This window comes from Salmo salar, chromosome 06 (assembly GCF_965601325.2).
Source record: "Salmo salar chromosome 06, fSalSal1, whole genome shotgun sequence".
In the NCBI taxonomy this organism is placed as follows: Eukaryota; Metazoa; Chordata; class Actinopteri; order Salmoniformes; family Salmonidae; genus Salmo; species Salmo salar.
This window is the reverse complement of record NC_138296.1, coordinates 64,491,204-64,518,807: the sequence shown is the minus strand read 5'-3', so window position 1 is coordinate 64,518,807 and position 27,604 is coordinate 64,491,204. Positions and strand designations below refer to the sequence as shown.

Genomic DNA, 27,604 nt, shown 5'->3' with positions numbered 1-27,604 from the left:
GAAAAAGTGGAGGGGTGTGAATACTTTCTGAAGGAACTGTACCTGGCAGGACGTGAGAGATGCCTCGCTCATCAAAAGACTTTGAAACAGACGCTGGAGTACTACCTGGTTTTGGTTTTGCATTAGGGACATGGTGTCTTTTAATCCCATTCAGCTAGTATGTAATGAGAATCCAATTTCTCCTGTATTAGCTCTTTAGCTCAAGGCGATTCAGCCACTTTCGCCGAAGCAGATTAAATCTTCCTAATTAAATTAGAAGGGCAAAAAATAGCAGATATGATCAACTGTATAATACACTGTTAATCAGTGCAAGGCAGTTGCATTACCATACCAAGTTATTTTAGGTGATTTTGATTAAATCTCCAGACACGTTGGACCTTATCTGTTAAATTACTCCAGTTGGTGGTACTCAACACTCCTTCATGTTGAATAGAATATTCAGTCCTTCAATTCTTTCTCTTTCGCAGAGCTGAGAGCCTGTGAAGTTCATACTTGGATGTTTGAGAAGCTCCTGTCATCTCCCAAACCGAGAGTCAACCTGGTGGGAAGACTGTCGGACAACCCCGAGGCTGAACTCCTGTGTTTCATTGCACATGTTCCTTTTTTATCACTCAGAAGAAAACCACTTAGCTAACATTTGTAGCGTGTTTAAATTGTTTTGTGCTTTTGCAAAAATAAGAAAAAATTCTGCCATTATTAGAACCAGACAGGATTTATCAAGTTGTCATTTTTATTGTTGAGTAGTATTCACATTCCTAGTATGTACAGACGGGTAATGTTATGAGAAAGTCATTTCAATATCTATCTTCCTGTATTCATGCAGTTGCAGGTGGACAGGTATTAAGACTAAGTGGGTATATTAGCTTTGGGCCTGGTCTTGTTCCATGTTGTCTTAGAGTAAAATGTTTATCCGTTTTTGGGAAAAAGGAAGAACAGCAAATTTGTATTTAATTGGGTGAGTTTCCAGGGGACTAGCAAAGGACGAAGCACTGTGTCATTTTGTACATTGCACTACAGTGCCAACACATGTTCTTCTCTATGCATTCATAACAAAAACATTCCATTAAAGGGCAGGTGCTTTTCCTCTATCTCCCTCAGAAAAACCACAACAAAATTTAAATAAAAAAAATCATGAAACACTTAGGCAGCTTGGAAACTTGCTTTTCCATAACTTTCTGGCATCATTAATCAGAAATATATTTGTAGAAACATATATTTTTTGCTATCTTTTAAACTTTTTTTGTCCATCAGTAAACTGATTTAGATGTTGAGGTGTTTTTTTTTTTGCCCCTTCTTAAATATTTTTAATATATTTCAGAGGTTTTTTGACAACTAAAAGAAATACACAAAATTGCCACTATTTTTATCTTTTACCTGTAGATAAAGAAGATGGCTGCCCTTAGCTCTCTCTGCAATCTGACCAACCTCACTAAACCCAATGACGGTGTCAATTTGCTATTTGGGCCCAGTGTATAGCAAATAATCTTTAGATTTTTAGCAGCTTTAAAATGTTGTCTCCCCCTTCTCCCCCACAGCCACCCCACCCTCTGTGTAACACTGTTGAAATAAAATGTTGTTATTCTCTGATTGGATGAGTTTGGTTCCTTTTTACCAGTGTTAGGGAGTAGTGAACTACATGTAGTTCAGCTAGTAATTTAACTATATTTTGCAGTAGCTTGGTGGTAGTTGAACTAAATTAAAATCTAGTTAGTGTTTTCAGTAGTTAATAACTTTTTTTGCAATGTAGCTATCTACTGACACTACACACTAGAAAATATGCACTGTACAAAAAGAAAAGTTGTTTAGACAGTAACTTACTGGCAGCCAAAAAAAAAGGAACAGTTTTACCGTACTGTATTTTTGATTTACCGTAGTAATAAGGCTACTGTAAAGCGCCTCTTACTGTAAAGGCTTATTTGCATATTTTCCAGAGTGCCTTGCCTTTCGAATGAATTGTAGAGTTACCACCCATGACTGTATTTGTTAGTGACAGAGACATGGTTGTTGCATTCAATGTTCAGTCTTTTGGCCTTCACCCAGTGAGATCCTAAGTGAATATGTTATCATAAAAATGACATTCTTTAATGCAATACATGGGAAGTCTATGGGTATCTGCTAGCATCCTAGCAACTTCCTTAAAACTACACGCAGAGACATGGAAATGGTATCCACAAGTTAATCTGACTCTGGGGAAGTAGATAAAGGGCCTCAGTACCAAAACACTGAAGTGTCCCTTTAACAAAAGCTTATTGTGGACTTCTCAATTCTCCTTCAACCTGTTTCTGAAAATAACTTGAATCATTCTTAGAAAGAATTTAATACTGATGGTACAATAAACACTATAATTGCAGCAATAAAAAATGCACTTTGTCTCTGCATTCCAACAGCTTGTTAACCGTCATTTGGAATTCCATATTGGTTGTTGCTTCACTCCATGGCTTAGCTCGTGTTTTATCCATGATCTGGTGGTGGATAGTCCTCAGTACTTGTATTCAGCATCTCCATCCACTGTACACTGTTCTGTTTGCAAATGAGTTCTCAGAGGGCTGTACTGTATCCAGCAGGGCAATATCCAGCGTGGGGCCATCCACAGTTCCCCTTCTTAGGTGTACATTCTCCCCCCAGCCCGTCCTCTCTGCCTGGGTGATGTGGTTCTGTTGCGTTGCCTGGAGGCCATGTCCCTGGGGTAAGGTGCTGCAGACAACTCTGCCTCTACTGAGATAAAGAAAGAATATAGACAGTCTGTCTCTTTGTGTGAGTGTGTGGTCACATCTTCTCTGTCTACAGCCAGCAGGGTTTGAAAGCTGTGAGGTCTGAGCCCAGCTGAGCGGCAGAGCTCCATCAGTAATACTATCAATAATGAAGAAGTTGAGAAAATAATGACCAGTGACTAAGCCTTTAGGTCAGCTCCACACTAAGAAGCTTTCCAATGACTGTTACGGTTCTCTCAGACAGGGTGAACTGTTCTCAATTTTTTTTTTTTTTTTTTAAGTAGTGATTTTTCTATGCTAATGCAGCTGTAATATGCATGTCAAATCATACCAGGTTTACATGGGCTAGTTGTCCAATAGCAATATGCTACAAGTAGTATGTTACAAACAAGTAAGAAGTTATATATATTGACAATCTTTGTCTCATCTAATTGTATATTGTCAAAAATCATTAATTTGTTTGCTGTTATGACAGACGAAGCAGAGTGCAGTTAAATTACCTTCCTTCAGCTTCCAATTCAGGTAAACCATGATCTGTATCAACAGCAGAGTGACAGGCAGGAAGACCCCAACCCACAGCAGCCATCCGGGGACCTCCCTGAGAACCTCTCTTAGAAACAACACCAAGCTGGACATACTGATGGTGGTAACTTGTGAGACTGAGGCCTTTGGCTCTGTGACACTCTGCTGTAGTAATACCACTGGTGATTTGGACTTTGTGCGGTTGTTTAAACAACCCTGTGATTACTAAGTGGATTTACTGCTGCCTAGTTAATAGTTTACCCAGCCCGGGCCCTAAGCTAGGGGGCCAATCCAGACGTGAGCCCCTGTTACCCTGTTCCGACATAAACATACAGAGTCTCCGCCACTTTGGATAGTTAGCATTTCTCTGAGATAGTATGGGGTTTGATGGAAACATCTAGTCTGTTGAAGCAGATATTTGAGAGATTTCAATTGGCCAAACAGAGATTTTGAGTGAAGCTGTTTGAAAGGTTATGTGTGTGAATGTCTATTGACTGGTTTGTTTAGTTTAGCATTGTGACATAAAATAGATTTGACTGGGCTATTATGCTGACCTCTGAATGTATGGTTGTGGAAGTCTCTATACTTAATCAGAATACAATCGAAATCTGAATTGATAAAATCATTGCTATCTGTCTTACAAAAATCCCTGAGGTATTTTAGTTTGTTCAATTATAGGATTTATAAGACTTACTTATTATGAACAGGCGACGTTCCTCAACTTTCATTATTGGCACGATAAGCACCGTTTCCTTCGAAACGGGCTTTACTCTCAACTGCGATAGTTCAGCTATCGAATACTGTCAATGTGAGTTGTGTGTTTCTTGAATAAGAATAACCGAAAGTTCCCTGCTATGATTACAGAAGAGATGTACAACACTTAATGAGCAACTCTGAACCCAAAATACTCCCCCCAAGGGATTGCGTTTCATTTTTCAAGGGTTCAAGATTGCAACCAAAAGTTCTGTTTTAGAAAAAAAATAGTTGGCTCCTTCGTCTGACCTAGTAATGTTAATTTGTTTGCCATTCAAGGTAAGGTTATTCAAATGAGCCATTGGGACACTACGATTAAAAAGCAATTTTCTCAATCGTCTCAATGTCAGGCCATTTCTGAGGCTTTCTCCTGTTTTTGTAGTTTCTTAGTGCCTTGTTCATTTGCATACTGTGATATTTGAGAAATCCATAAAATACATCTTTGATCTGCCACAGTTTTGTCTAATCAATCCCTCGGCCCTAGAAACTACCGTCACTGTCTCAGCCATCAAATGGTGAGCGAGCCACTTTGACTCCTAATGACGAATATCAACCATCTGGATCAATGCATTGGAATGTATCCTTCTCCCTTTGATCATGGGCTTATTTTGGCTACCAAGACGCTTTGCCAGGCTTCGTGGTTTCATGGGGATTTCTGTAACAATTGCGGAATATGTTTTCTCCCATCTCTGGCTCATGTCCTGGAGAGGGACTATACTTAATATCACACACTGGTGCTTATTAATGCGTACAGCGGTACAGTAGGCTTTTCAATGGCATTCGGCATTGTATGTGGCTTTTCTATGTGTCCTAGATATTGCTGCATCTTCATAATAGTAAAAGAGAAATCACCATAGAATGTGATTATATCTCCACCTCTAACGTGGCTTTAGACTGCACATAACCCCACAGCCCTTTATAGCTCAGCTCCAAAGAGAGAGAGAGAGGGAGACCGAGAGAGAGCTGTGTGTGAAATCCAACCACATGTGCACGGAGTCACTGTCTGGACGAGTGGAGCCTTCATAATGGAATCCGCCGCGTGTCTCTTACTTTGGGCGACTCAGCCCTACTACTTCACTGGATTTAGTCACGTCTGACATTTTCCACAGCTTGCTCGCGTCCCATTACATAAGCACACTAACTGGGGTTTTGAATGGGTATCGTTGTTCGTGAGGGTTCATAGGCTTAAGTCGTGTGTTTTAGGCTGGGTTTTGAAAGATGGTAAGGGCCAGGGTGTGTTGCTTTTAAATAAATATTCTTCTTGGCCTCCACGGTGCTCTATAGTTCATAAGAATACAGTGCCACAAACTACTCGATTTTTGATTCTGAGTCTACTAACATGTCATTACGATTAATCAGTGATTCAAAACCCAACAAAGTGTCGCGAGCGCTAAAAATAGCTCAACAGTCAGTCTATTAAAAAGATAGACTATTAGTCCTTAATGATGGTGATGAAAAGTTCAAACGCTGCCGCAAAACACAAGCGACTCATCAGAGCACGTAATTACCTAGCCCCAACCCAGAGCAGACGTATTTAATTAGGCTGTCATGTTTAGACTTCCTCAGACTTTAGTAGCTACTAAACCATGATTGATCTTATGTTTGTAGGGAGAGGCCACAGTAAGTAGATGTCTCCCCTACAGTGATCAGGTCTGGGCCTACTCTCGTTGCCTAACCACCACACTTCGCACTTGAGGGTGGGTAGAACGCATCAAAACGTGCATCCTTCTGGATCCAGTCACATGCCTGTCAATTGTATCGACGCTCACTGGACGAGACGTAAGGGTGGGGACTCTAATAGTGGGATTAATCAAGGCTAAATTGGTCATTGGCGTTTTCATTACTTGTTGATGATGACAGTCATGGGCAGCGTACTGTATAGTCGCCGTATTTTCTCTCCTTGATAGATGAGCATATAACATTCATCTGTATGCTAGTCAGACTAGAAGAGCATTTCTGCCGTTTTGTTATGTATCTATTCAGAGGTGCCAATGTTTTAAATGCCACTATGCTTAATTTGAGGCCAGCTGACAATTTTTTTTTAGTCGCCATCACTCAGCATCAACCCAAGGTTATTTTAGTTTTCAAGATCAGTCTGTCATTTCTCACTCACATATATATTCCAGCTATTGATTCTGCTCCTCCGAAAAGATGGATTAGAATGAAAACCCGCCTGAGGTGTGTGAGTTGTTTGACCACTGTATTGTCCATAGTGAATGTAGGACTGCTGTCTACAGCATGTCTGTACTGTAGGGATGAGATGGTCTTAACCTTTCACCTGAACCCGCTCCCTGACCAGCCCACCCACATGGATCTGCTGGAACGTAATTTACTGTACGAACAGATTGCTTTCTGTTTTCTACACATCAATCAATCTCCGTTGATCCCATTCCACACCATAAAGCTTCTTCAATGTTAAATCTTTCATACTACTAATATATACATTATGTACTTGTTCCTTCCTGTACATTACACTAGATTTGATATTTAACGGTTTGCATCTGCCCATCAGCGGTAGGAGAAGAGAGAGCAGCACAATCATGGTTTGCTCTTCAATCACTGCTCCTCCACACCATTTTATGAGCTTGTTTGTTTTCCTGTAGTGCAATGTTAAGTCAACTGGTAATAATTTTTCCAGTATGATCATACTCTGTATAAACTAAACTAGTACAATGTTCTACTATAGGCAGTGTGGAGGACTGCAGAGCTGACAATGTGTTCGTGTTTACTAGAGCGTCTTGGAGACATTGTGATGATGTGCGTCTGTCTGTGAGGAGCTATTGGAGCCCAGGGTTGGCAGGGCTGGGAGTTGAGATTTGGTTCTATTTAGCAGGCTGCAGTTTTGCATTGAGCGGCGTGTTATTGCTGCAATTGTCATTATGGCGTGTTTGAAATGTGTGTTTTCTGAACACGAGGATGAGCTGCCAGCTGCTTCAATAGGGTTCGAATGATGCACATTTTTCCATTCTATCAGCGCGCCAATTAGCCTGGCCCTGAACAGTTTTTTTAGCACGACAAAAGGAGAATAAATATTAAGACTTTAAACACGTGCTCAAATTAATTAATTCTACATATGTTTCTGTTCTGTCCATCAGCCCTGCTGGCTGGCTGTTTCATCTTTTTGGGCTCTCCTGATCTTTCCCAAGTGGAGAACAACCAGACACTTGACGATGACCGACTCTGACAAGGCTTTGAAAATCTAGGATAAATATTGGATTGGCGTTGTGGCTCAACAGGGGCAGGAATTGATTAGAAAAGGAATTTGCCTTAACTCTTTAACAGATGCATGTCATGGTTGTGGGTAGACTGCTCTCTCCCGCCGCAATTTACAAAATAAGAGGTTTGCCAAGAAAAATAATATACTCTTGACAAACCCATACAAGACAATATGAGCCAATCACAACTCCCTATCCGACGATCATAAATGAACATGTTTATTTGTTCATGTATTAGTAGCAGCATACTTCTGTATTACAGTTTGATTGAAAAGAGAGCGAGGGATTCATTGGGGAAAGATCTCGTTAAAGTAGGCGTTCTTCTCTGCGTCAGGTTTGAGTAAAAGTGTTTTGACCTCTGCCCTCTATCATTCCTCACAAAGAGCCTCTGTACCTTGATGATGATGTGTGTGTGCATTTAAAAAAAACTGCTTTTCGTTCTATAGAAGCTGCCAAGTGTATGCAGCAGAATACGTGGATGTAAAATACAGTATGTTAAAGATGTTTTTGGTGTAGGACTTGCGGGATGGTGGGAATGATTCTGATTTCTTCTTTCATTACTTAGATTTTCAGTGAGAAACATCTCGGGCCCTAACACTGGATGCTTGTCAAGCATAATTTATCATTTTAGTATTCTGTTAATGGATTATGCCTCTGGAGGGGGCCCATGCTTTTCCCCACCTCTGTACACTGGTGTATGACTGACACATACAGACACAGTAGGCTATTCCCTCCCACGTGGGTTATGATACATCTCTTCTTCTGTGTGTTTCATTATGATTCATCTTTCTGAATGTCATTTTGGAACAATAATATATTTCACACATCACGCTATGTCAGTGGGGTAAATCTGTTATTTCTAGGAGTTTCGCAATATATTTGTTGAAAACACACTACTCTCGTTTGTGGAAATTCGGATGAGTCAATCTCCCATTTGCTTGGAACAAGAAATGATGCACATCATCAATATTCCTGTAGTGTATTGAGATGCGTGAGGAAACTAATCCCCGTTTGGATATATGCAAAGTGTATCCTGGTATGGGTAGTTTTGTTTCTGTTGGGTAACTATGGAAACAGTGCTGGTGTGTAAATGTGACAGAGGTCTAATCCTGTGGTGTGAATGACACATTTAGAGGAACCGTTTGTAGTGTAGGCTACAGAGGTGAACTGTCCAAGGTGTAGTTGATAGCTTTTAGAATTCCTCTGTTGTTGTGTTTGATTTGATTTGGATCTCTTTTAGTCCCCATTTGGACTAATCTTCCAAGAGTCCTTAAACATTAAAATACAATTTATAATACGAACACATTTTCACATAACACACTATTACAAACATACATAATATACTAACATAATGACCCAATAAATACTCAATCTAAAAAATATTGATTCTTCATCTACTATAGTCCCACAACATTTCTATTTATTATATTTAAATCGTTTTAAAATAATGTTTAAATTTATATATTGAAAGGTTTCTGGTTTGCTCAGTTAATTTATTCAATTTCTTTATTGCTCTAAATTGAAATGTTCTTTTGCCTATTTCTCTTTTCTGTCTGGATAACGCATAGATGGTGGACAATCTATTCCTAGTTTTTACGGAATGTCTGTCTCTTACCAACTGAATACCATTGTGAATAGAACTTGGCCATTTTAAATGATGTATATTATGAAATAAAATAAGCATGTTTTTTTCAATTATCTTGTCAAAATTATTTTGTCAAAATTATTTCATGATCCACTAAATCAAATGCTGCACTGAAATCTAAAAATAGTACACCCACAAACTTGCCATTATCCATAGCACTGAGCCACTGGTCAGTCACATCAACCAATGCAGAGGTAGTGGAATGGTTTTTGCGATAAGCATGCTGATTGGCTGTAATCAGATCATTCTTTTCCATGTACTCCCGTATTTGTCTACTCACAATACCCTCCAATATCTTACTGAGTGTAGGGAGTACACTAATTGGTCGACGATTGGCAGGAGTAATGGGTTCTTTGCAGTCTTTCGGAATAGGACACAGTTTCGCATGCTTCCATACATTTGCAAACATCCCCTTTTACAGTGAGCAATTAAATAAGTATCTCAGTGGAACTGCAATCTGGGGAGCAGCACAGCGAAGCAAAAAATTGTCCATAAGATCATAACCTGTAGATTTACCATCAGGTAATGACTTCAATAGGTTTAACACCTCCTCCACTGACACCGTTTGCAGACCAAAAGAGCAGATCTTGTTGCTCATAATATGATCATCAATCCATTGGACAATCGCTTGTTTGGAAGAATATGTTTACATTGTTGCTCAGTAAATTACATTTTCTTTCTAAAAAATCTGCAAAATGATTGGCAATATCAACTGGTTTTGTTATTATTCTCCCGTCAACCTCCACACTAGATGGGCATGATGAGATAGATGTACGAAGTAAGCCCTTAACTGTGTTCCATACTTTTATAGAATCATTTTTACAATCAATAAAAACATTGTTGTAAAATAACTTTTTTTTCTTTCGATTCAATTTAACTGCATACGTAATGTTCTATAATTCTGTTCATCAATTTCTAATTTTGACTTGGCTGCTAAGACTTTTGCCATATTTCTTTGAGAAAAAGCCTCACCCAGTTCATCATCAATCCATGGAGATGGACGAGCACCAACTGTACTCTTTCTTACTGGGGCATTACATTTACATTACATTTAAGTCATTTAGCAGACGCTCTTATCCAGAGTGACTTACAAAATGGTGCATTCACCTTATGATATCCAGTGGAACAACCACTTTACAATAGTGCATCTAAATCTTTTAAGGGGGGGGGGGGGGGGTTAGAAGGATTACTTTATCCTATCCTAGGTATTCCTTAAAGACGTGGGGTTTCAGGTGTCTCCGGAAGGTGGTGATTGACTCCGCTGTCCTGGCGTCGTGAGGGAGCTTGTTCCACCATTGGGGTGCCAGAGCAGCGAACAGTTTTGACTGGGCTGAGCGGGAACTGTGCTTCCTCAGAGGTAGGGGGGCCAGCAGGCCAGTGGTGGATGAACGCAGTGCCCTTGTTTGGGTGTAGGGCCTGATCAGAGCCTGAAGGTATGGAGGTGCCGTTCCCTTCACAGCTCCGTAGGCAATCACCATGGTCTTGTAGCGGATGCGAGCTCAACTGGAAGCCAGTGGAGAGAGCGGAGGAGCGGGGTGACGTGAGAGAACTTGGGAAGGTTGAACACCAGACGGGCTGCGGCGTTCTGGATGAGTTGTAGGGGTTTAATGGCACAGGCAGGGAGCCCAGCCAACAGCGAGTTGCAGTAATCCAGACGGGAGATGACAAGTGCCTGGATTAGGACCTGCGCCGCTTCCTGTGTGAGGCAGGGTCGTACTCTGCGAATGTTGTAGAGCATGAACCTACAGGATCGGGTCACCGCCTTGATGTTAGTGGAGAACGACAGGGTGTTGTTCAGGATCACGCCAAGGTTCTTAGCACTCTGGGAGGAGGACACAAGGGAGTTGTCAACCGTGATGGCGAGATCATGGAACGGGCAGTCCTTCCCCGGGAGGAAGAGCAGCTCCGTCTTGCCGAGGTTCAGCTTGAGCTGGTGATCCGTCATCCACACTGCTATGTCTGACAGACATGCGATTCGCCGCCTGGTTATCAGAAGGGGGAAAGGAGAAGATGAATTGTGTGTCGTCTGCATAGCAATGATAGGAGAGACCATGTGAGGATATGACAGAGCCAAGTGACTTGGTGTATAGCGAGAATAGGAGAGGGCCTAGAACAGAGCCCTGGGGGACACCAGTGGTGAGAGCGCATGGTGCGGAGACAGATTCTCGCCACGCCACCTGGTAGGAGCGACCTGTCAGGTAGGACGCAATCCAAGCGTGGGCCGCGCCGGAGATGCCCAACTCGGAGAGGGTGGAGAGGAGGATCTGATGGTTCACAGTATCAAAGGCAGCAGATAGGTCTAGAAGGATGAGAGCAGAGGAGAGAGAGTTAGCTTTAGCAGTGCGGAGAGCCTCCGTGACACAGAGAAGAGCAGTCTCAGTTGAATGCCCAGTCTTGAAACCTGACTGATTAGGATCAAGAAGGTCATTCTGAGAGAGATAGCATGATGGGCATGATGGTCCATTACCTCAGTGAGCAAATCAATAAAACATTCTGTAGTGTGATTTAAATCAACCTCTAGATAAATCAGCTCCCAGGGTACAGCAGCCAAATAATTTAGAAATAGCTCATGATTAAATGTTTTAAAATTTCTCTTGACCACAATCCTAGGGGGTTTCTTTGGAACCTTGGTGTTCATGGTTATGGTCACAATATTATGGTTTGTCCAGCCCACTGGCATTGATCTGGCTTTTAAGCATTGCAATGGTATATTACAGAAAATCAGATCAATGCATGTGTCTGAACGATGACCCAACTTAATTGATGATCTAGTAGTATCATTAACCATTTGTTTCAAACCACAGTTCTCGGCATATCTCATCAATTTTGTTCTATTCAAATGATTGTGATCCTTCCAATTTATATTAAAATCACCCAAGATAAATACATCTCTGTTGCTATCTGTGGCCTGGTCAAACCCAGTACATAAGTCATCCAGATAGACCTCCTAGCTCTAAGGTGTCCTATACACGCATCCCACCAATATGGCTGCCTGGTCAGGCAGATCTACCTGAGCCCATAGTACCTCTATTTGACATACCTTTTAAGAGAAGGGATGACCTTAATGTATCTGATTCTGAATGTACAGTGCTACACCCCCACCATTCCTATTCCAGTCTCTTCTCAGTAGACTATATCCATGAATGTTAATTTGCCCGTCATTTACAGATGCATCGAAATGCGTTTCGGTCAAAGCCAAAATATGAATATTATTTATCTTGACCAAGTTAAAAACCTCATCTATTTTGTTAGGAAGGCTACATACATTAACCTGAGTTATATGCAACCCTTTCCTATTATCAAGTGAAGATCAATAGAGCATGTATTTGTTATAGTTGAAGTTGTCATGATACACTACAACACACAAACTCAAATTTGAGTATTAGATTAAAATAGCCAGGGAGTTACTCTAGAGTCCCGATACAATTGCCCACTGATATAAAGTTTATCCATCACCATGGAGACTCGTTGATTCAGGCAACACTTTTCCTTCATGATGGGATATAGTTTTTTTCTCCTTTCATTGATCTCGGTGGGGAAGTGATCATTCATTCCAAAATCAGTGTGTCTGAGTTCTCTGCCCATGTTCTTCGTCATTTCCTTTTGGTTACATTTGTCAAAACATGCAATAATAGCCCGTGGCCTATTCCCAGAGGCCTTACCCATTCTATGGACTCTGGAGAAAGTGACATTACGCACAACATCAGTGGGCAGTTTTAGTTGAGTTGACATCAAGTCTCGGACTGTGTCCTCACAGCCTCTGCTGTTGTCATTCTCCGGTATCCCTGAAAATATTAGATTGTCCCGCATTGATCGACACTGTACATCAAGCAAGGTTTCTTTAAGTTGTTTGTTCTCCCTTTGCACTACCTCCACCTTGCTATGAATAGAGTCTACAGTACCTTTCAGCTCCGTGTTCCCTTTCCTTAGATCATCAATCTGACGTTGGCTGAATTCTAGACTAGCACATAATGCATTGATGTCCTCTCGTAATATATCCAAGATATCAAGTTTAGCAAGCCTTTCATTGATGGATTTTAACAGGTCAACATCCATATCAGTAAACCTCTCCCCACTCGCCACACTCGCTCTCTTACTAGGGGATGGTTTGGTTCCATCATTGATACCAATTGGCCAACCTGGTTTTGGTTTGTTTTATTGATTGGGTTGGTTGTCCTTAGCAATGCTTGAAATCCCCCGAAACCAGCGACATGTTTCTTTGAGTTCATAAGTATCTCTCGTCAATGAATCGTTCAAGCTCGTCAATGGATTCTGAATCATCCAGCGTGTTTACAGGCAAGAGCTAAACACACAAACAAACTGTTCAGCCGCAACTGAAAACCGCTGGTTGAAAGATAATGGTAATAAATATACTGAAATAGCTTGCAAGATGGAAGTCATGCTGTTTGGAATAGTCATTCAGCTTTTAGACATCTGTGTTTTAGTGTGAACAGCCACTTGATCATTCAAACCTATCTACCATACTAAAATGGTTTCAGCCTCATGCTCATGGAAAACAGATCACTGTTGGTAGTACTACAAGCACAGTACATACACTGAGTGGACAAAACCTTAAGAACACGTTGAGTTACACCCTCTTTTGCCCTTAGAATAGCCTCAATTTGTTGGGGTATGGACTTTACAAGGTGTCAAAAGTGTTCCACAGGAATACTGGCTCATGTTGACTCCAATGCTTCCCACAGTTGTGTCAAGTTGTCTGGATGTCCTTTCGGGGGTGGACCATTCTTGATACACACGGGAAACTGTTGAGCATGAAAAACCCAGAAGCGTTGTAGTTCTTGACACAAACCGGTGCGTCTGCCGCCTACTATCATACCCTTTTCAAAGGCACTTTACACATTTTGTCTTGCCCGTTCACCCTCTGAATGGCACACATACACAATCCATGTACCAAATGTCTTAAGGTTTAAAAATCCTTCTTTCACCTGTCTCCTCAAATCAAATTGTATTGGTCGCATACACAGATTTAGCAGATGTTATTGCAGGTGTAGTGGAATTCTTGCCATGCTGCCATGTTTGTCGGCACCCCTTTATCTACACGGATTGAAATGGATTTAACAAGTGACATCAATAAAGGATGATAGCTTTCACCTGGATTCACCTGCTCAGTCTGTCGAGGAAAGAGTGTTCCTAATGCTTTGTACACTCTGTGTATATTTTATCATACCAGAGTATGTACATACGGTTGTGTGGGTGTAGACTGTTCAGCAACTGTGATGATACTTTATGTGTACAAGCTGCTGAACAGAAATCTCCTCTCCATTGAAAGAAAAACCCATTAGTTGGTAAGTGGAGTAGCGCACATCCTTTTTCTAACCCCAGGGAGAGCCTGTTTTTTGGCTCATAGAGGAAACTCGTCTTTACTGTGTGTTTTTGCCCTCGTGAAATTATGACATGCACAATCTCGGTACTGAGAAATGCCAAGTCGTGGGCATGGAGAGAAATCCGGTCTGCCCATTTTTTTGGAGCATGTGTCAACTTAAAAACAACTTTAAAACAACATGACATGAGAATTACAATCTCATCATCTGACAAAAAAAGGATTTGAATGAGACTCATGGCAGTCCGTTTAATTTCATGTCCTAAGACACTGGAGATGTTTGACTGAAAATAAATATTCAGATTTTGAAGGGAAATGAATCGAGGGCAGGGGTGTTATCGCAACAGAAGGGGACCAAAGGGAGCTAGTAACATACATGACATTGTCAGTCTGACTAACAGCACAAGTTATGCATAAGCATGGCATATGCTGTGGATTTGGTGACATACAGCTTGACCTCAGTGTAATTGCTATTCCTGACTCCCCATCTCTGCTTTTCTTTTCCAACAAAGCTTATTTCATACAGCTCTCTGTCTGTCTTCATATCTGGGACAGTGCTTTTGAGATGGAATATGTTTTATTTACCAGCCTTTCTAAATGCACTGTAACATGAATTGAGAGAGCCATTCACTAGACTGTATTTTTAACATAGCTACAGTAGAGAACGTGGCTGTCACTGTGGGATTATTGAGGAAAATGGCGACATTATTGATACACCATTACAGAGATATTGTTATGTGTAAAATCGTCCACATGCTTCCCAGCCGAAACAGTTCGGAAGAGTTGGTGCATATATTATGACATTTTGTTCGTTTTAGACTTCGGTAAGGGTTTTTTCGTCTGTTCGGCACATTTTCTTTCTTGAGGCAAGCCGAAGTCATTGAGAAATACTGCACCAAACATCTTAGTTAGATGTAAAATTGCACGACTAAGATCTCCTCTGACAAAATGTCAAAATTAATGACAGATTTGATGAGTTATCTATTTTTTTTCAGACTATTTTGAGGAAGTGGCTGGCTACGGTGTCTCAAAATGGACAAACAGTACTATCTTGTTTTTTAAGGGAGTATGTGAGCACACTCGTTCTGACGCCTTACGGCTCCGCGCTCCGGATTTGCTGTACTAGAGCTTTTAATGATGCCAAGTTCTGTGATTTTCAGAAGATGATAAAGTACAGTACCAGTGAATGTTAGGAGATGGAATGGAACTGACTTGAAAGTGAATAAAAACAGCTTTGTGATCATGCTTGTTTACAAACTTAGCGCATGTCGTAATGTAAATAATGTACAGTGAGCTCCAAGTATTGGGACAGTGACCAATTTTTTTGTTGTTTTTGTTCTGTAGTCCAGCACTTTGGATTTGAAAATGATACAATGACTGAGGTTAAAGTTCAGACTGTCAGATTTCATTTGAGGGTATTTTCAATCATATCGGGTGAACCGTTTTGAAATTACAGCCCTTTTTGTTCATAGTCCCCCCCATTTTACGGGACCAAATATATTTGGACAAATTCACTTGTGTATTAAAGTAGTCAAATGTTTAGTATTTGGTCCCATATTCCTAGAACACAATGATTACATCGAGCATGTGACTCTACAAACTTGTTGGATGCATTTGCTGTTTGTTTTGGTTGTGTTTCAGATTATTTTGTAAGAATAGAATGTTTCTAAACACTTCGACATTAATGTGGATGCTTCCATGTGGATGCTTCCATGATTCACAGATAATCCTGAAGGAATCGTGAATAATGATGACTGAGAAAGTTTGAGGCATGTTATTGTAATGGTGAGAGGTTGGCATGTCTTGGGGGTATGATATTTGTGTCTGTAACTAAAACAAACAGCGAAGGCATCCAACAAGTTTGTAGAGTCACAACCTAGATGTAATCTTTGCGTGCTAGAAATATGGAACCAAATACTAAACGTTTGACTACTTTAATACAGGTACAGTGGCAAGAAAATGTATTTCAACCCTTTGGAAATACCTGGATTTCTGCATATATTGGTCATAAGATTTGGTCTGATCTTCATCTAGGTCACAACAATAGACAAACACAGTCTGCTTAAACAAATAACACAAACAATTATATGTTTTCATGTCTTCATTGAACACACCATGTAAACATTCACTGTGCAGGGTGGAAAAAGTATGTGAACCCTTTTAATAACTGGTTGACCCTCCTTTGGCAGCAATAACCAAAACAAAACATTTTCTCTAGTTGCGAATCAGACCTGCACAACGGTCAGGAGGAATTTTGGACCATTCCTCTTTACAAAACTGTTTCAGTTCAGCTATATTCTTGGGATGTCTGGTGTGAACTGCTCTTTGAGGTCATGCCACAGCATTTTAAATTGGGTTGAGGTCAGGACTCTGACTGGGCCACTCCAGAAGGCGTATTTTCTTCTGTTGTCGATTTACTTCAGTGTTTTGGGTCGTTGTCCTGTTGCATCACCCAACTTCTGTTGAGCTTCAATTGGCAAACAGATAGCCTAACATTCTCCTGCAAAATGTCTTGATAAACTTGGGAATTCATTTTTCAGTCAATAGCAAGTTTTCCAGGCCCTGAGGCAGCAAAGCAGCCCCAAACCATGATGCTTCCTCCACCATACTTTACAGTTGGGATGAGGTTTTGATGTTGGTGGGCTGTGCCTTTTTTTCTCCACACATAGTGTTGTTTGTTCATTCCAAACAACTCAACAGTAGTTTCATCTGTCCTCAGAATATTTTTCCAGTAGCACTGTGGAACATCCAGGTGCACTTTTGCAAACTTCATACATGCAGCAGTGGCTTCTTCCATGGTGTCCTCCCATGAACACCATTCTTGTTTAGTGTTTTATGTATCGTAGACTCGTCAACAGAGATGTTAGCATGTTCCAGAGATTTTTGTAAGTCTTTAGCTGACACTCTAGGATTATTTTTAACCTCATTGAGAATTCTACGCTGTGCTCTTGCAGTCATCTTTGCAGGATGGAGACTCCTAGGGAGAGTAGCAGCAGGGATGAACTGTCTCCATTTATAGACAATTTGTCTTACTGTGAACTGATGAGATATATTTTGTTCAAGGCATGGTTCACATCAGTCAATGCTTCTTGTGAATAGCAAACTCAAATTTTGTGAGTGTTTTTTATAGGGCAACATCTCCAATCTCATCTCATTGATTGGACTCCAAGTTAGCTGACTCCTGACTCCAGTTAGCTTTTGGAGAAGTCATTAGCCTAGGGGTTCACATACTTTTTCCAACCTACGTTGTGAATATTTAAATGATGTATTCAATATAGACAAGAAAAATACAATCATTTGTGTGTTATTAGTTTAAGCACACTGTTTGCCTATTGTTGACCAATTTATGCAGAAATCCAGGTAATTCCAAAGGGTTCACATACTTTTTCTTGCCACTGTATAAGTGTATTTGTCCCAATACTTTTGGTCCCCTATCATGTAGAAAAAGGGCTGTACTTTCTAAACAGTTCACCTGAAATGGATGAAAATACCCTCAAATTAAATCTGACAGACGGCGCTTTAATCGCATAGTCATAGTTTCATTTTCAAATCCAAAGTGCTGAAGTACAGAACCAAAACAACAAAAAAATGCAATGTTTTTATTCGAACTGTCTAGCAAAACTGTTACTTTTTATTGAATGCTGATTTAGACGATTCTCTCACTGACTACCCCTCTACCTGACATCTAATAGCCTAACCCAGACACACAACCGGTCGTCAGGCTCTGTCTCAATATTTGACTTGAAATCAATATTAATCTGTCTGAAATGTCTAAATATCCATTTGGGATTGTCAATTTAAAAGTTACGAGGTAATGTATTCACTGTGGATGTGGCATCACACTTTCTTGTGTAGATTTAAGGTCTTCCTAATTGGCAGCATGTTGTGTTGCTGCTTGATTAGTGTCAGGGATTAGGAGATTCCACCCTTTGTAGAAATGGGTTTTCCGACGGCTGGCATTGCAACCTGATTAAATTCATCCGAATATGTAAATGTATGTGAGGTTGATTTAGGATGACATTTTGTCCTGTGCTGAAATGACTGTATATTCTCCTCAAATGAGTGCCATCCATCCCATACTGGTCTATTGACAGGCTCCATCGTCAAAACATTACCATTGATGTGTTGAGTGGCATGTATACTGTAAGTTGTACTGTACTCTATGCTTGTGCTTAATTAAAACTAATTGTAATGTATCTGTCCCGTATGTGCCCAAACAGGTTGATGAGCTGGCCTCATATGGGACTCCAGACTCCACACACTACCCTCAACTAGCTCAAACCAATTCTAAGAGGAACACACCAGTCAGTTACACCTTGGTATCATTGTCTTGTTTGGGTTTCAGTCTCGTTGGTCTCTCATCTGAATCCTACAGGCAGAGCAGTGTAGTGGCACTTCACTTGATGGGAATGACCTTTTCACTAAAACAGATGGTAATGAAGTCCGTACATCTATTTCCCCTGTCAGAACGTTTTGAATTGTACTTTTCTATTGGATGTTGATCTTGTACTGCTACTTGAAATGATAGGTGTGAAGTGGATGGGTTAGTATGTACTTTTCAAACATTTACCTGAATTGTGAACTACATGTGGATGCAGAGCTATGGTAGATTGGTGTCGCTATACCACAGTACTGTATGTACTGTCAAGTGGGGCATAGACAAAATTATTGTTTTTCTGACATTGTGGTTTTAGATTGATATCAACATGAATTAATTACAGTGATGTTTATGGAAACACCACTTTCTTGATGTCAGTGATTCACCACTTGCTTGACATTTTGCCGTTTGTGAGCGTAAAATAACTATAGCATCTGTTGCCTCCCCTGTCTATTGTTCTAATCAGATGGTATTTTCCCAGAGTGGCATCATCTCCAGGCCAGAAGCTTCCTTCCCTCTAGCGCCCACCACTCATTTAAACCTCCTCTCTGAGCGCTTATCTATAACGTATAAACTCAGAGTGAAAGAGATCCCGTCACCTCCCGCTGCTCCCTCCCTCTTCTCATTGCTGTAGCTCAGACATCAGTCTTAATAACTCCAGGGCAGTGGCAACCTGTCATTCAGGGCAGGTTTGCGCCCCACATTTTAGCAACAAAAAAACATTTTATTAATTTTAGGGGCTTGCCTGTTTTGCATGTTATTTTGGCATTAATACGTGTCACATATCAGTTTGCAAACAATGTAAAAAATATATATATCATTGAGTTAATAAAGCCGCATACAAATATGGTCTCTTGTTTTCTTGAGTAAGGCATCTCCAAAATGCAGGTGTTTCAGCCTAGCTCAGTGCTTTCTGTGGTGATGGGGCAAGCCAGCAGAAAATATGGAGTGTTGCGCCGTGATTGGCTCAGTGTTCTGTCACTCATGGGGACACTACGTCACCTCCAAGTCTAAGGGTAGACCTCGAAAATTCTAGCCCCTTGGGTGCAGCCATAGAGTTACATTAGAAGTGCCCATCGAAGAAGGCTCAAGGTCATTGGCCACAGCTAAAATGACGTCAAATCACGTTATGTACAGTAGCTTTGATTGGACTAATCATGTCAACATCATACTTTCAAAATCTTAGCTAGCAGTCATTATCATGAATCAAGTCGACAATCTACTGGCAAATCCTTATCACATGAAGATAAATAATTAAGAGAAATTATAGATAAAACGTATCGGTGATCATTGGACATAAACATTACACAAAAAATTCAACAATGAGGGATTCGGAAGGAATCAGTGGCTAACTGCAAGCATTGCGAAGCAATCATTAGCCTGCTATTCAGTGGAGTGGCTGTGTGGTCCCAAGTCTGGGATTAAGGCTCTCCCTAGTTTAAAATGATAAACATTCAACAGCTGTCGATGAAGCATGATTTCCGCTGCGCTCAAAACAACTCCTAACTCGGAACAGCAAAACCTGACTTTAGTGAGTTCAAAACAACTGGGAACTCGGGGGGGAAATGAGCTACAACTGGGAAAATATGTTTTGAACTTTCATCCAACTCGGAATTGTAACTTGGCCTCTTTCTAGAGCTATGACCTGAAGATCACTGACGTCATCGTGATTCAACCTTTTTTTGAGTTCCCAGTTGTCTTGAAAGCACCATAAATCCAGAGAATGACAGACTTTGATGACAAAGTTTGATGACTAAATAGCTAAGAAAGTAATACTAAGTGTATGTTGTGTAGTAAGTTGTTAGTAGCCCATGTATCTCACCCTAATAAATTGGTCTGTTTTCACCTCTTAATTTCGTTTACTGTTCTGACTTGGTAGCCTGTACATGTTTTAGAGAAATGTAATCATCGAATATTGTAAGAGCTTTCATTGTCTGCTTATATGCCCTCTTTATTTATCCTACGGTTCTGACTTGGCGTATAGGGAGAACACTGTAAGAACGGCCATGTTCTGAATTCTGTCGGTGTACTTTTCAAAAGTGCTGAACAAAAAGTTATATTGACTACGTCCGTCCTAGCTCGCTTATTAATGTTTTATTAAAAATGATGGATTGCCTCTTATCCGCTTGTTGTTCCCTTATGCCATAGTTTGTACATCTCAATTGTCAGTAGAAACCACATTTGTTTAAGCATGTCAGCCATATCAGCTACGTTTTTTTAAGGCAGTAAATGAGGCTGAATTAACTGTTTCGCTGCCAGACAAGGCTCCGCTGATAGCCAGGTGTAGCAGTGGTATAGTGCAATTAATGTGTTGTGTAGTGGCTTTGCTGGCATGCATCTCACTTTTTTTTATTTATTTCTTGTCCCACCAAGATTTCCACGCAAAAATTGCCAAAATCCATTGCCAGGCCAGATTACTACCCGTCACCACCAAAGGATTTAATTTGTGTATTTCCTGGTGAGACAAGGGGACAGGCCCCCCCCCCCCCCCATGTGAGGATTGCTTTAGGGTCAGGGGTCTTCTCACTAGCCTCAATCGATACTCCGCTTCATTCTCACTCACTGTAAAGATCCATCTTGTCAGATATCATCCATCCAAAATCCATGGTCTTTGGTTTGTTGTTTTGAAGGGTGGCATTTTCATCCACAATTTAAAATGGATTTTCACATTGGTTGCAGACAATGATTATCCTCTTAGATTGGATTCAACCTATTGATACAGTACTTTATTTTCAACATTGTACATTAATTAAAATGATAGGGGAAAGGTGCTCTGTAATGTAATTAACTCACGAATCCAGGGAATCTTAGGCCACAAGGACATTGGATCATGAGATCAACAATGTTCTTATTAGATGATGAATCAGGACAGATGGTTGAAAGACTAGGCATTAGGAATGAGGGCTGGGGAAAATTGTAATTACTAAGATACTACCTCTGAGCTTTTAGTTCAGGCGTCCTGAGAGACAGCTTCTCACAGCTGAGAGAGAGGAAAGGTTGATTTGTGTTATCTATGTGTCAGTGCAGCCATGGTATTTCCTGTGTGTATCAGAGCTCAATTCAATGGCTGTCTATGGTGGAGGACACTGATCTATATCGCCAAGAGAATCTCTTTTGTTCTGGCCTGACGTCACTTTAATAAGAATGCTATATATCAGGGTTTCCTGAACTCAAAACCCTGCTATATATAACCAATTCTATTCAATCTGACTCAAGTCATTATTGTAAAACTAAGCAATGTTTTCTGTGTATATACAGTGAGCTCCAAAAGTATTGGCACAGTGACACGTTTTGTTATTTTGACTCTGTACTCCAGCACTTTTGATTTGAAATGATACAATTCTTATGGGGTTAAAGTGCAGCTTTAATCAGCTTTAATTTGAGGGTATTTTCATCCATATCGGTTGAACCGTTTGAAAATTATAGCAAAGCCTTGAACTTCAGACAGAATAAGATGTCACCCCATTGCCATAGCTCAGTGGAGTACAGCAATCAGAGACACCTGGCTTCAATCATTTCTTTATTTTATGAATTTATGATGAACAGGTTTAGGACATTCAACTGGTGTGGAGCAGGAGGGGGGAAATCAGTTTAGCTAATTTCCACTGCTTTCCTGCCTGCGGTCTGTAATATGCTTACGTTCATAAAAATGCATGAAGCAAAATCTGTCACTTTTATGAAATGGGGAGATCATTTTTTTTTAAATAGGCCAGGTTAATTCCCAATTAATCTACCGTTTGTGTGTGTGTGATGGAGGGGCTGATACTGTTTCTATGGAGACTGAGGATGAATCGGGCAGCAGAGGGGCTTGGGCTTTGGCTCTGACATAAGGTGTCCAGTGAGGGTCAACCCTCCATAGGTACATCAGGTTTAGGAACTACGAAGGGAAACCCCCACAGTGAGCAGCCATTCAGTTTCTGAGGGAATCCAATGTTACCCACTCAAGAGATTCATTGGGCGTTTGTGACGTTAATGTTTGATTGTGTAGTGGTGTTTCCTGTTATCACACTGTTGCAGGGGCTGTATGTTAAAACCATTCTATTCTCTATTACGAATTTGACATCTTAGAATATCACATCAAACCGTACAGCATGTACTGTACAGACCAATGTTGTGATTCAACATTAGGCAGATATGCACATCTCCAAATGTGTTAGTCAAGTTGATTTGCTTAAGAATTAAATCATACGGTGACTGCAGAACTTTATATTATCACCTCTTATCAGATTTTGTAATAAATCAATATCCATTATTTGTGGCCAAACCTAAGATGAGTTCAGATACGCTGAATGGTTGATAATGAATCACATTGGTATTGTAACTGTGCCTGTTTTTCTCTTTTAATTAAATTCTTATTCCCATAAAAAAATGCATTGTGATTAAATCTGTTCAGCCTCTTGCTCAAGTGGCATGGGCTACAGTACATGGTGAAAGCAGAATGGATCCTAAAAACACCATCTGGGCAAAGAATCCTCCATTTGCGTTATCCTGGCATTGTGATGGGAACGTCATTTTTTATTTTTTTGCAAACATTTCCAGCAGAGAAACTTGTAATGAACAGAAATGAATTTACCAGAAGGGTTAGCTGAAAAATATCGCATTAATACACATAACTGAGCCATGAAGCTTTTAATGTGACAGTCGTTGAAATGTCGTTGAAACTGAAAGCAGATATCACATCTGTCTTCCACTGGAGGAGGTGAGGATTGCAACTGGAATAATCACTGGGGAATTCTCATGTGGTGGATCACATTAGAGAAAGATAGCTGGTTGGGAAACAGCTTCACCATATTCACTAAAATAATAATTCCATTCCATGCTATCACTGTAGAGAAGCCCTAAATAGATGTAGGATCTTAATTTGATCACCCTGTTGCAAGAGAACTTTGAGGTTTAAAAAAAAAACGCTTTGGAATTTCAGCTTGATTTTCCCTCACGAAAAATGTATCAACCCCTACAAAAATGTCCATAAAAAAATCCACGTAATAATTCACATTTCCTGATTCTGCAGGTATTTTTTTTTCCTGCTGTAGTAGCAAACTGGCTCAGATTAAAATCCTACATCTGTATGTAACCTTGTGATGCTTTGTAGCGTCCATTATCAAAGTGTTGCCCCTCACTTTAGTTTTACATTGTTTATGTATATGAAAGGTCGGGCTGTCAGGATTTCTGTTAGAGCTGTTCTGTACCCTGCTCCACTGCTCACACCTTCCTGTTCCTGCATCGCAGCACACTCAGTACTCTCCATTACCCAACCCACTGTATAGACCATGAATAAGGTACCACTGTTTTTACTAACTGTAACTGAATATCATGTAATTATCTTTGAGGAGATAGAAAATGTCTCAGAACGACAGTAATAACCACTTTAGAGATGATATCAAACATGGTTGAGAATTGTGCTACCAGAGACTACAAGGAAAATGTTGAGGTGCAGGTTGCCATGGGGATATAGTCTCTCCAGCTCTCACAAATAAATCGGTGCATTTTTTTTTCACAACAGTCCTTCCCCATTTCAGACACATGGCCTGCATGGCCTGGCTTTACTGTGGTGAAGATACACAGCTCTGTCTGTAGGTCTAGCGCTTCTGTGGAATCAGTTTCTGCTGTTTTATTACTTGTCTATTACTAGTTTCTTACGTGTTATAATGAGTGGGAGGACGAGTGTCCCTCTGCATTCCGGGAAGCCTTTGGTTTATTATTCTCAATGTAAAATGTAGTCCGTCATCTGAATGTAACGGCAACAACATCATCACCGCTAGGTTACTCTCCCTAGTCCATATTTCCTGTTTGATAGGTGCAATTGTTTTTTTTCTAATTTCCTATCTTCTTATTGTAACCTTATTACGCCCCAGCCAGAGGGGTGGTTGATAAGGGAAGTCTACCAGCCTCCCCATGTGTAACGGTTGTCGTCGGGAATGGAGGACCAAAACGCAGCAGGAATGTGGATGCTCATCTTGTATTTTATTTTTAACCAAGAAAACACCAAAATGAAGAACAAACGATCAACAAAACAGTCTTGTCAGGCTCACACACGCAAAACAAGAAACAATCTCCCACAAACACTAAACCAAACAATTACCCATATATAGGACTCTCAATCAGAGGCAACGAGAAAGCACCTGCCTCCAATTGAGAGTCCAACCCCCCATTAACCTACACATAGAAATATACCAACCCAGAAAGAACATAGAAGTACAAAACATAGAACATAAACCAAAACCCGGAAATAATAAATCAAACGCCCTACTAAATAAACCACCACCCCGAACCACATAAAACAAATACCCTCTGCCACGTCCTGACCAAACTACAATAACAAATAACCCTTATACTGGTCAGGACGTGACAGTACCCCCCCCCCCTAAAGGTGCAGACCCCGGATGCACCTCATAAATAAAAAACACAACACTGTTTAGCTTGTCGTCTGTGATTTGGCATATGGGAGAGAAGGGCACAAAGTAACAACTAGTTCATTCAAATTAGAAACCACTTAGAAAGCTGTTATTCAATGTGCTAATGCTTGGTAAGTGTATCTACATGCCTAGGATGTTTTTCTCGAATCGATAAATACTTGTTTTTTTATTGACAGGTTTTTTTCAGGCCAAATTCTCTTATGTGATTATTGACCTGTGGAACAGTCCCTCTGTATCTAATCATAATATAGTATGTCCTTTTTATCAGTAAGAAGATGTCTTTTGATTGGTATGGTTGATGATGATGATAATAATTATTGTTGTATTTTCTCAAGACCTAAAATTCAATGGTATTTTATATGGTATTTAGACACATTTACATAATGGTATAAAATGTCCTTTCTTTACATCACGTTTGCCAGTACAACTATATAATACCTTAGGAACATTTTCCTATCTTTAATTGTGGCTATTTTGGCAATAAAAATATATATATTTAGTGTATTTCTTCCAAATATATATTTTTTGTGTGTTTTTTTACCATTTGAAGACCGTGTAACATTTAACCCCGCAGCCTGTTACAATTAACCCCACCTAATTTATTGTAACATTAATTGTAATGTTTTGACTTATTTTATTTGTATTTTATTTAACCTTTATTTAACTATAGGCAAGTCAGTTAAGAACATATTCTTATTTACAATGACGGCCTACTCCGGCCAAACCCGGTCGACGCTGTGCCAATTGTGCGCTCTAAGGGACTCCCAATCACGGCCGGATGTGATACAGCCTGGATTCGAACCAGGGATTGTAGTGACGCCTCTTGCACTGAGATGCAGTGCCTTAGACCGCTGCGCCACTCTGGAGCCCAAGACTCATGACTTATGCCACTTTCGGTTGAATTGTAAACTACTGGTATGTCCTAGAAACGTAGTTGATGTGTAATGGTAGCTGAGATATATATATATATATATTATTAATCTAACTCAAATCATCTTTTCATAAATAAGCAAAAGACTGAAAGTGTTATTTTGTGCCCCAGTCTCCCCTATGAGCAGCCTATATGTGGCCTGACAGACATTTTTATCACACTCTCAGTCTCTATAACCAGTGTTCAATCCAGCCAGCAAGGGAGAGGACGGCTGGGGCTGAGCGGTGTGGCCTAAAAAGGACATCTTTTGCTATTCGTTCAAGTAGTGTTACAAAATAAATATTTATCCAGGCCATGTCGTTCCTCATATATAAAAAAACAAAAATGAAACTTCTATTCATGTTGTTTAACTTTTGGATGTGTGTGCTCATATGTACTATATTTAATGGAAGGTACAGTCCTGTTCTGTTTCTTCTCAAATATGTTTAGGAATGTCTTCATTACTGTGAGGAACTGCAGAGGGATACTTAATATTATCATTATGTTCAAGTACAAGAAAGTATTGCACAGTTCAGAGCTATTGTGCTTTAAGGAGGTCCTCGTACAGTTCTTTACAGTTCTCATCCTGGGCTTGCACCGTGTTGCCTGTTGTGTGGATGTGGACTGTATTTTATTCAGTAGTAGTGCTGTCGACATGATACTGTACCAAATGTAGTTTCATAGCTGTTTTTTTTCTGTCTAAAATGTAGTCTGACATTTTATAGCTTGCCTCATCTCACATCAGCCCCTTTTGAGTTGAAAAACATACTCATGACAGAAAGGGTGTGTGTGTGTGTGTTTAGGTGTGCTTTCACATGTGTATCTCTCTCTCTTAGTTTGTGTTTGTGTTGAGACCGCATGTTATCAAAACCCAACACGTTTCTGGTGTAAGTTTTACTAATGGGGCTTCAACCTTCGAGAGGGACCAAAGAAGAGGATTAGTTGGCGTTCTATCATCCACTTTACGATGAATGCTCGATGGCAGGATTAAGAGTGCATTCAATTAAAGGTCGCTGTGTTTTTTAATCCTCTCAATGTAGATATTTCTAATTTAGTTAAATTAGCGACAGCTTTTTGGAGGACACTGTCAAAGTCCAGTCTTTACTGTGATCCAAATAATTTCCACAGGACATGTCATGATGAATGATTCCAACCTTTAGTTAATGATCTCAGAGGCTTGATAGATACTCCCAATTCCTAATAGGTGGGTTGACTTTAAAGGGACAGCAATTGTATCAATCACAGTGGGCTGCATTCACGTCTCATCAGAAATAAGCCACGCAAGGGGAAATAAATGGGGGAAGTTACTGGTATTTATGGTTTTAATGGTGGTTTTTGTTGTGATTTAATGTTGTGAGTAAGTCTTAAGTGCTGGCCAGCTGGGCCTGATGGTTAAAATAGGACAGAGAGACAGATGGGAGTGGATGGACACACAGTTATGACTGAGCTAAACACGGTGACTAGGAAGGATGCAGCAGCCACATGCTGTACATGTATTGGTGCACTAGTGCTGTGTCGAAGTACCTATTACTGTTTGCTAAGGTCTCAGGTTAAAAATAATGGCCTCAGGATCAGATTGCCTTTACCAGCTATGAAGGAAGGTCATTGGTGTACAGTAAGTTACTGAACCTGACGCATGTACAGATAATTAGGGGATAGTTTGATATGATTAGCTGATATCATTTTATGTAGATGTTTGAGTACGTGGAACGA

At 40.3% G+C, this 27,604-nt stretch overlaps 1 protein-coding gene and 1 long non-coding RNA gene across 19 annotated transcripts in view; one reads left to right on the top strand and one right to left on the bottom strand.

Annotated features, from left to right (window-relative positions):
• Nucleotides 1-1,587, top strand: part of epb41l2 (erythrocyte membrane protein band 4.1-like 2) — a 99,376-nt gene extending 97,789 nt beyond the window's left edge. For all 18 annotated transcript variants that reach the window (XM_014205074.3, XM_014205072.3, XM_014205091.3 and 15 more), the window contains one exon: nucleotides 468-1,587. Coding sequence is in view for 1 of the 18 variants with exons in the window: in XM_014205077.3 (XP_014060552.3) it covers nucleotides 468-473 (6 nt within the window). In the remaining 17 variants the exon portion in view is untranslated. The remainder of the gene's footprint in view (nucleotides 1-467) is intronic.
• Nucleotides 1,588-2,298: 711 nt separating this feature from the next.
• LOC106607762 (uncharacterized) lies at nucleotides 2,299-6,613 on the bottom strand. Its single transcript, XR_001329278.3, has 2 exons — nucleotides 3,212-6,613; nucleotides 2,299-2,715 (listed from the first exon to the last, which is right to left on the bottom strand). It is a non-coding gene; the product is annotated as an uncharacterized LOC106607762 (long non-coding RNA).
• Nucleotides 6,614-27,604: the final 20,991 nt, after the last annotated feature.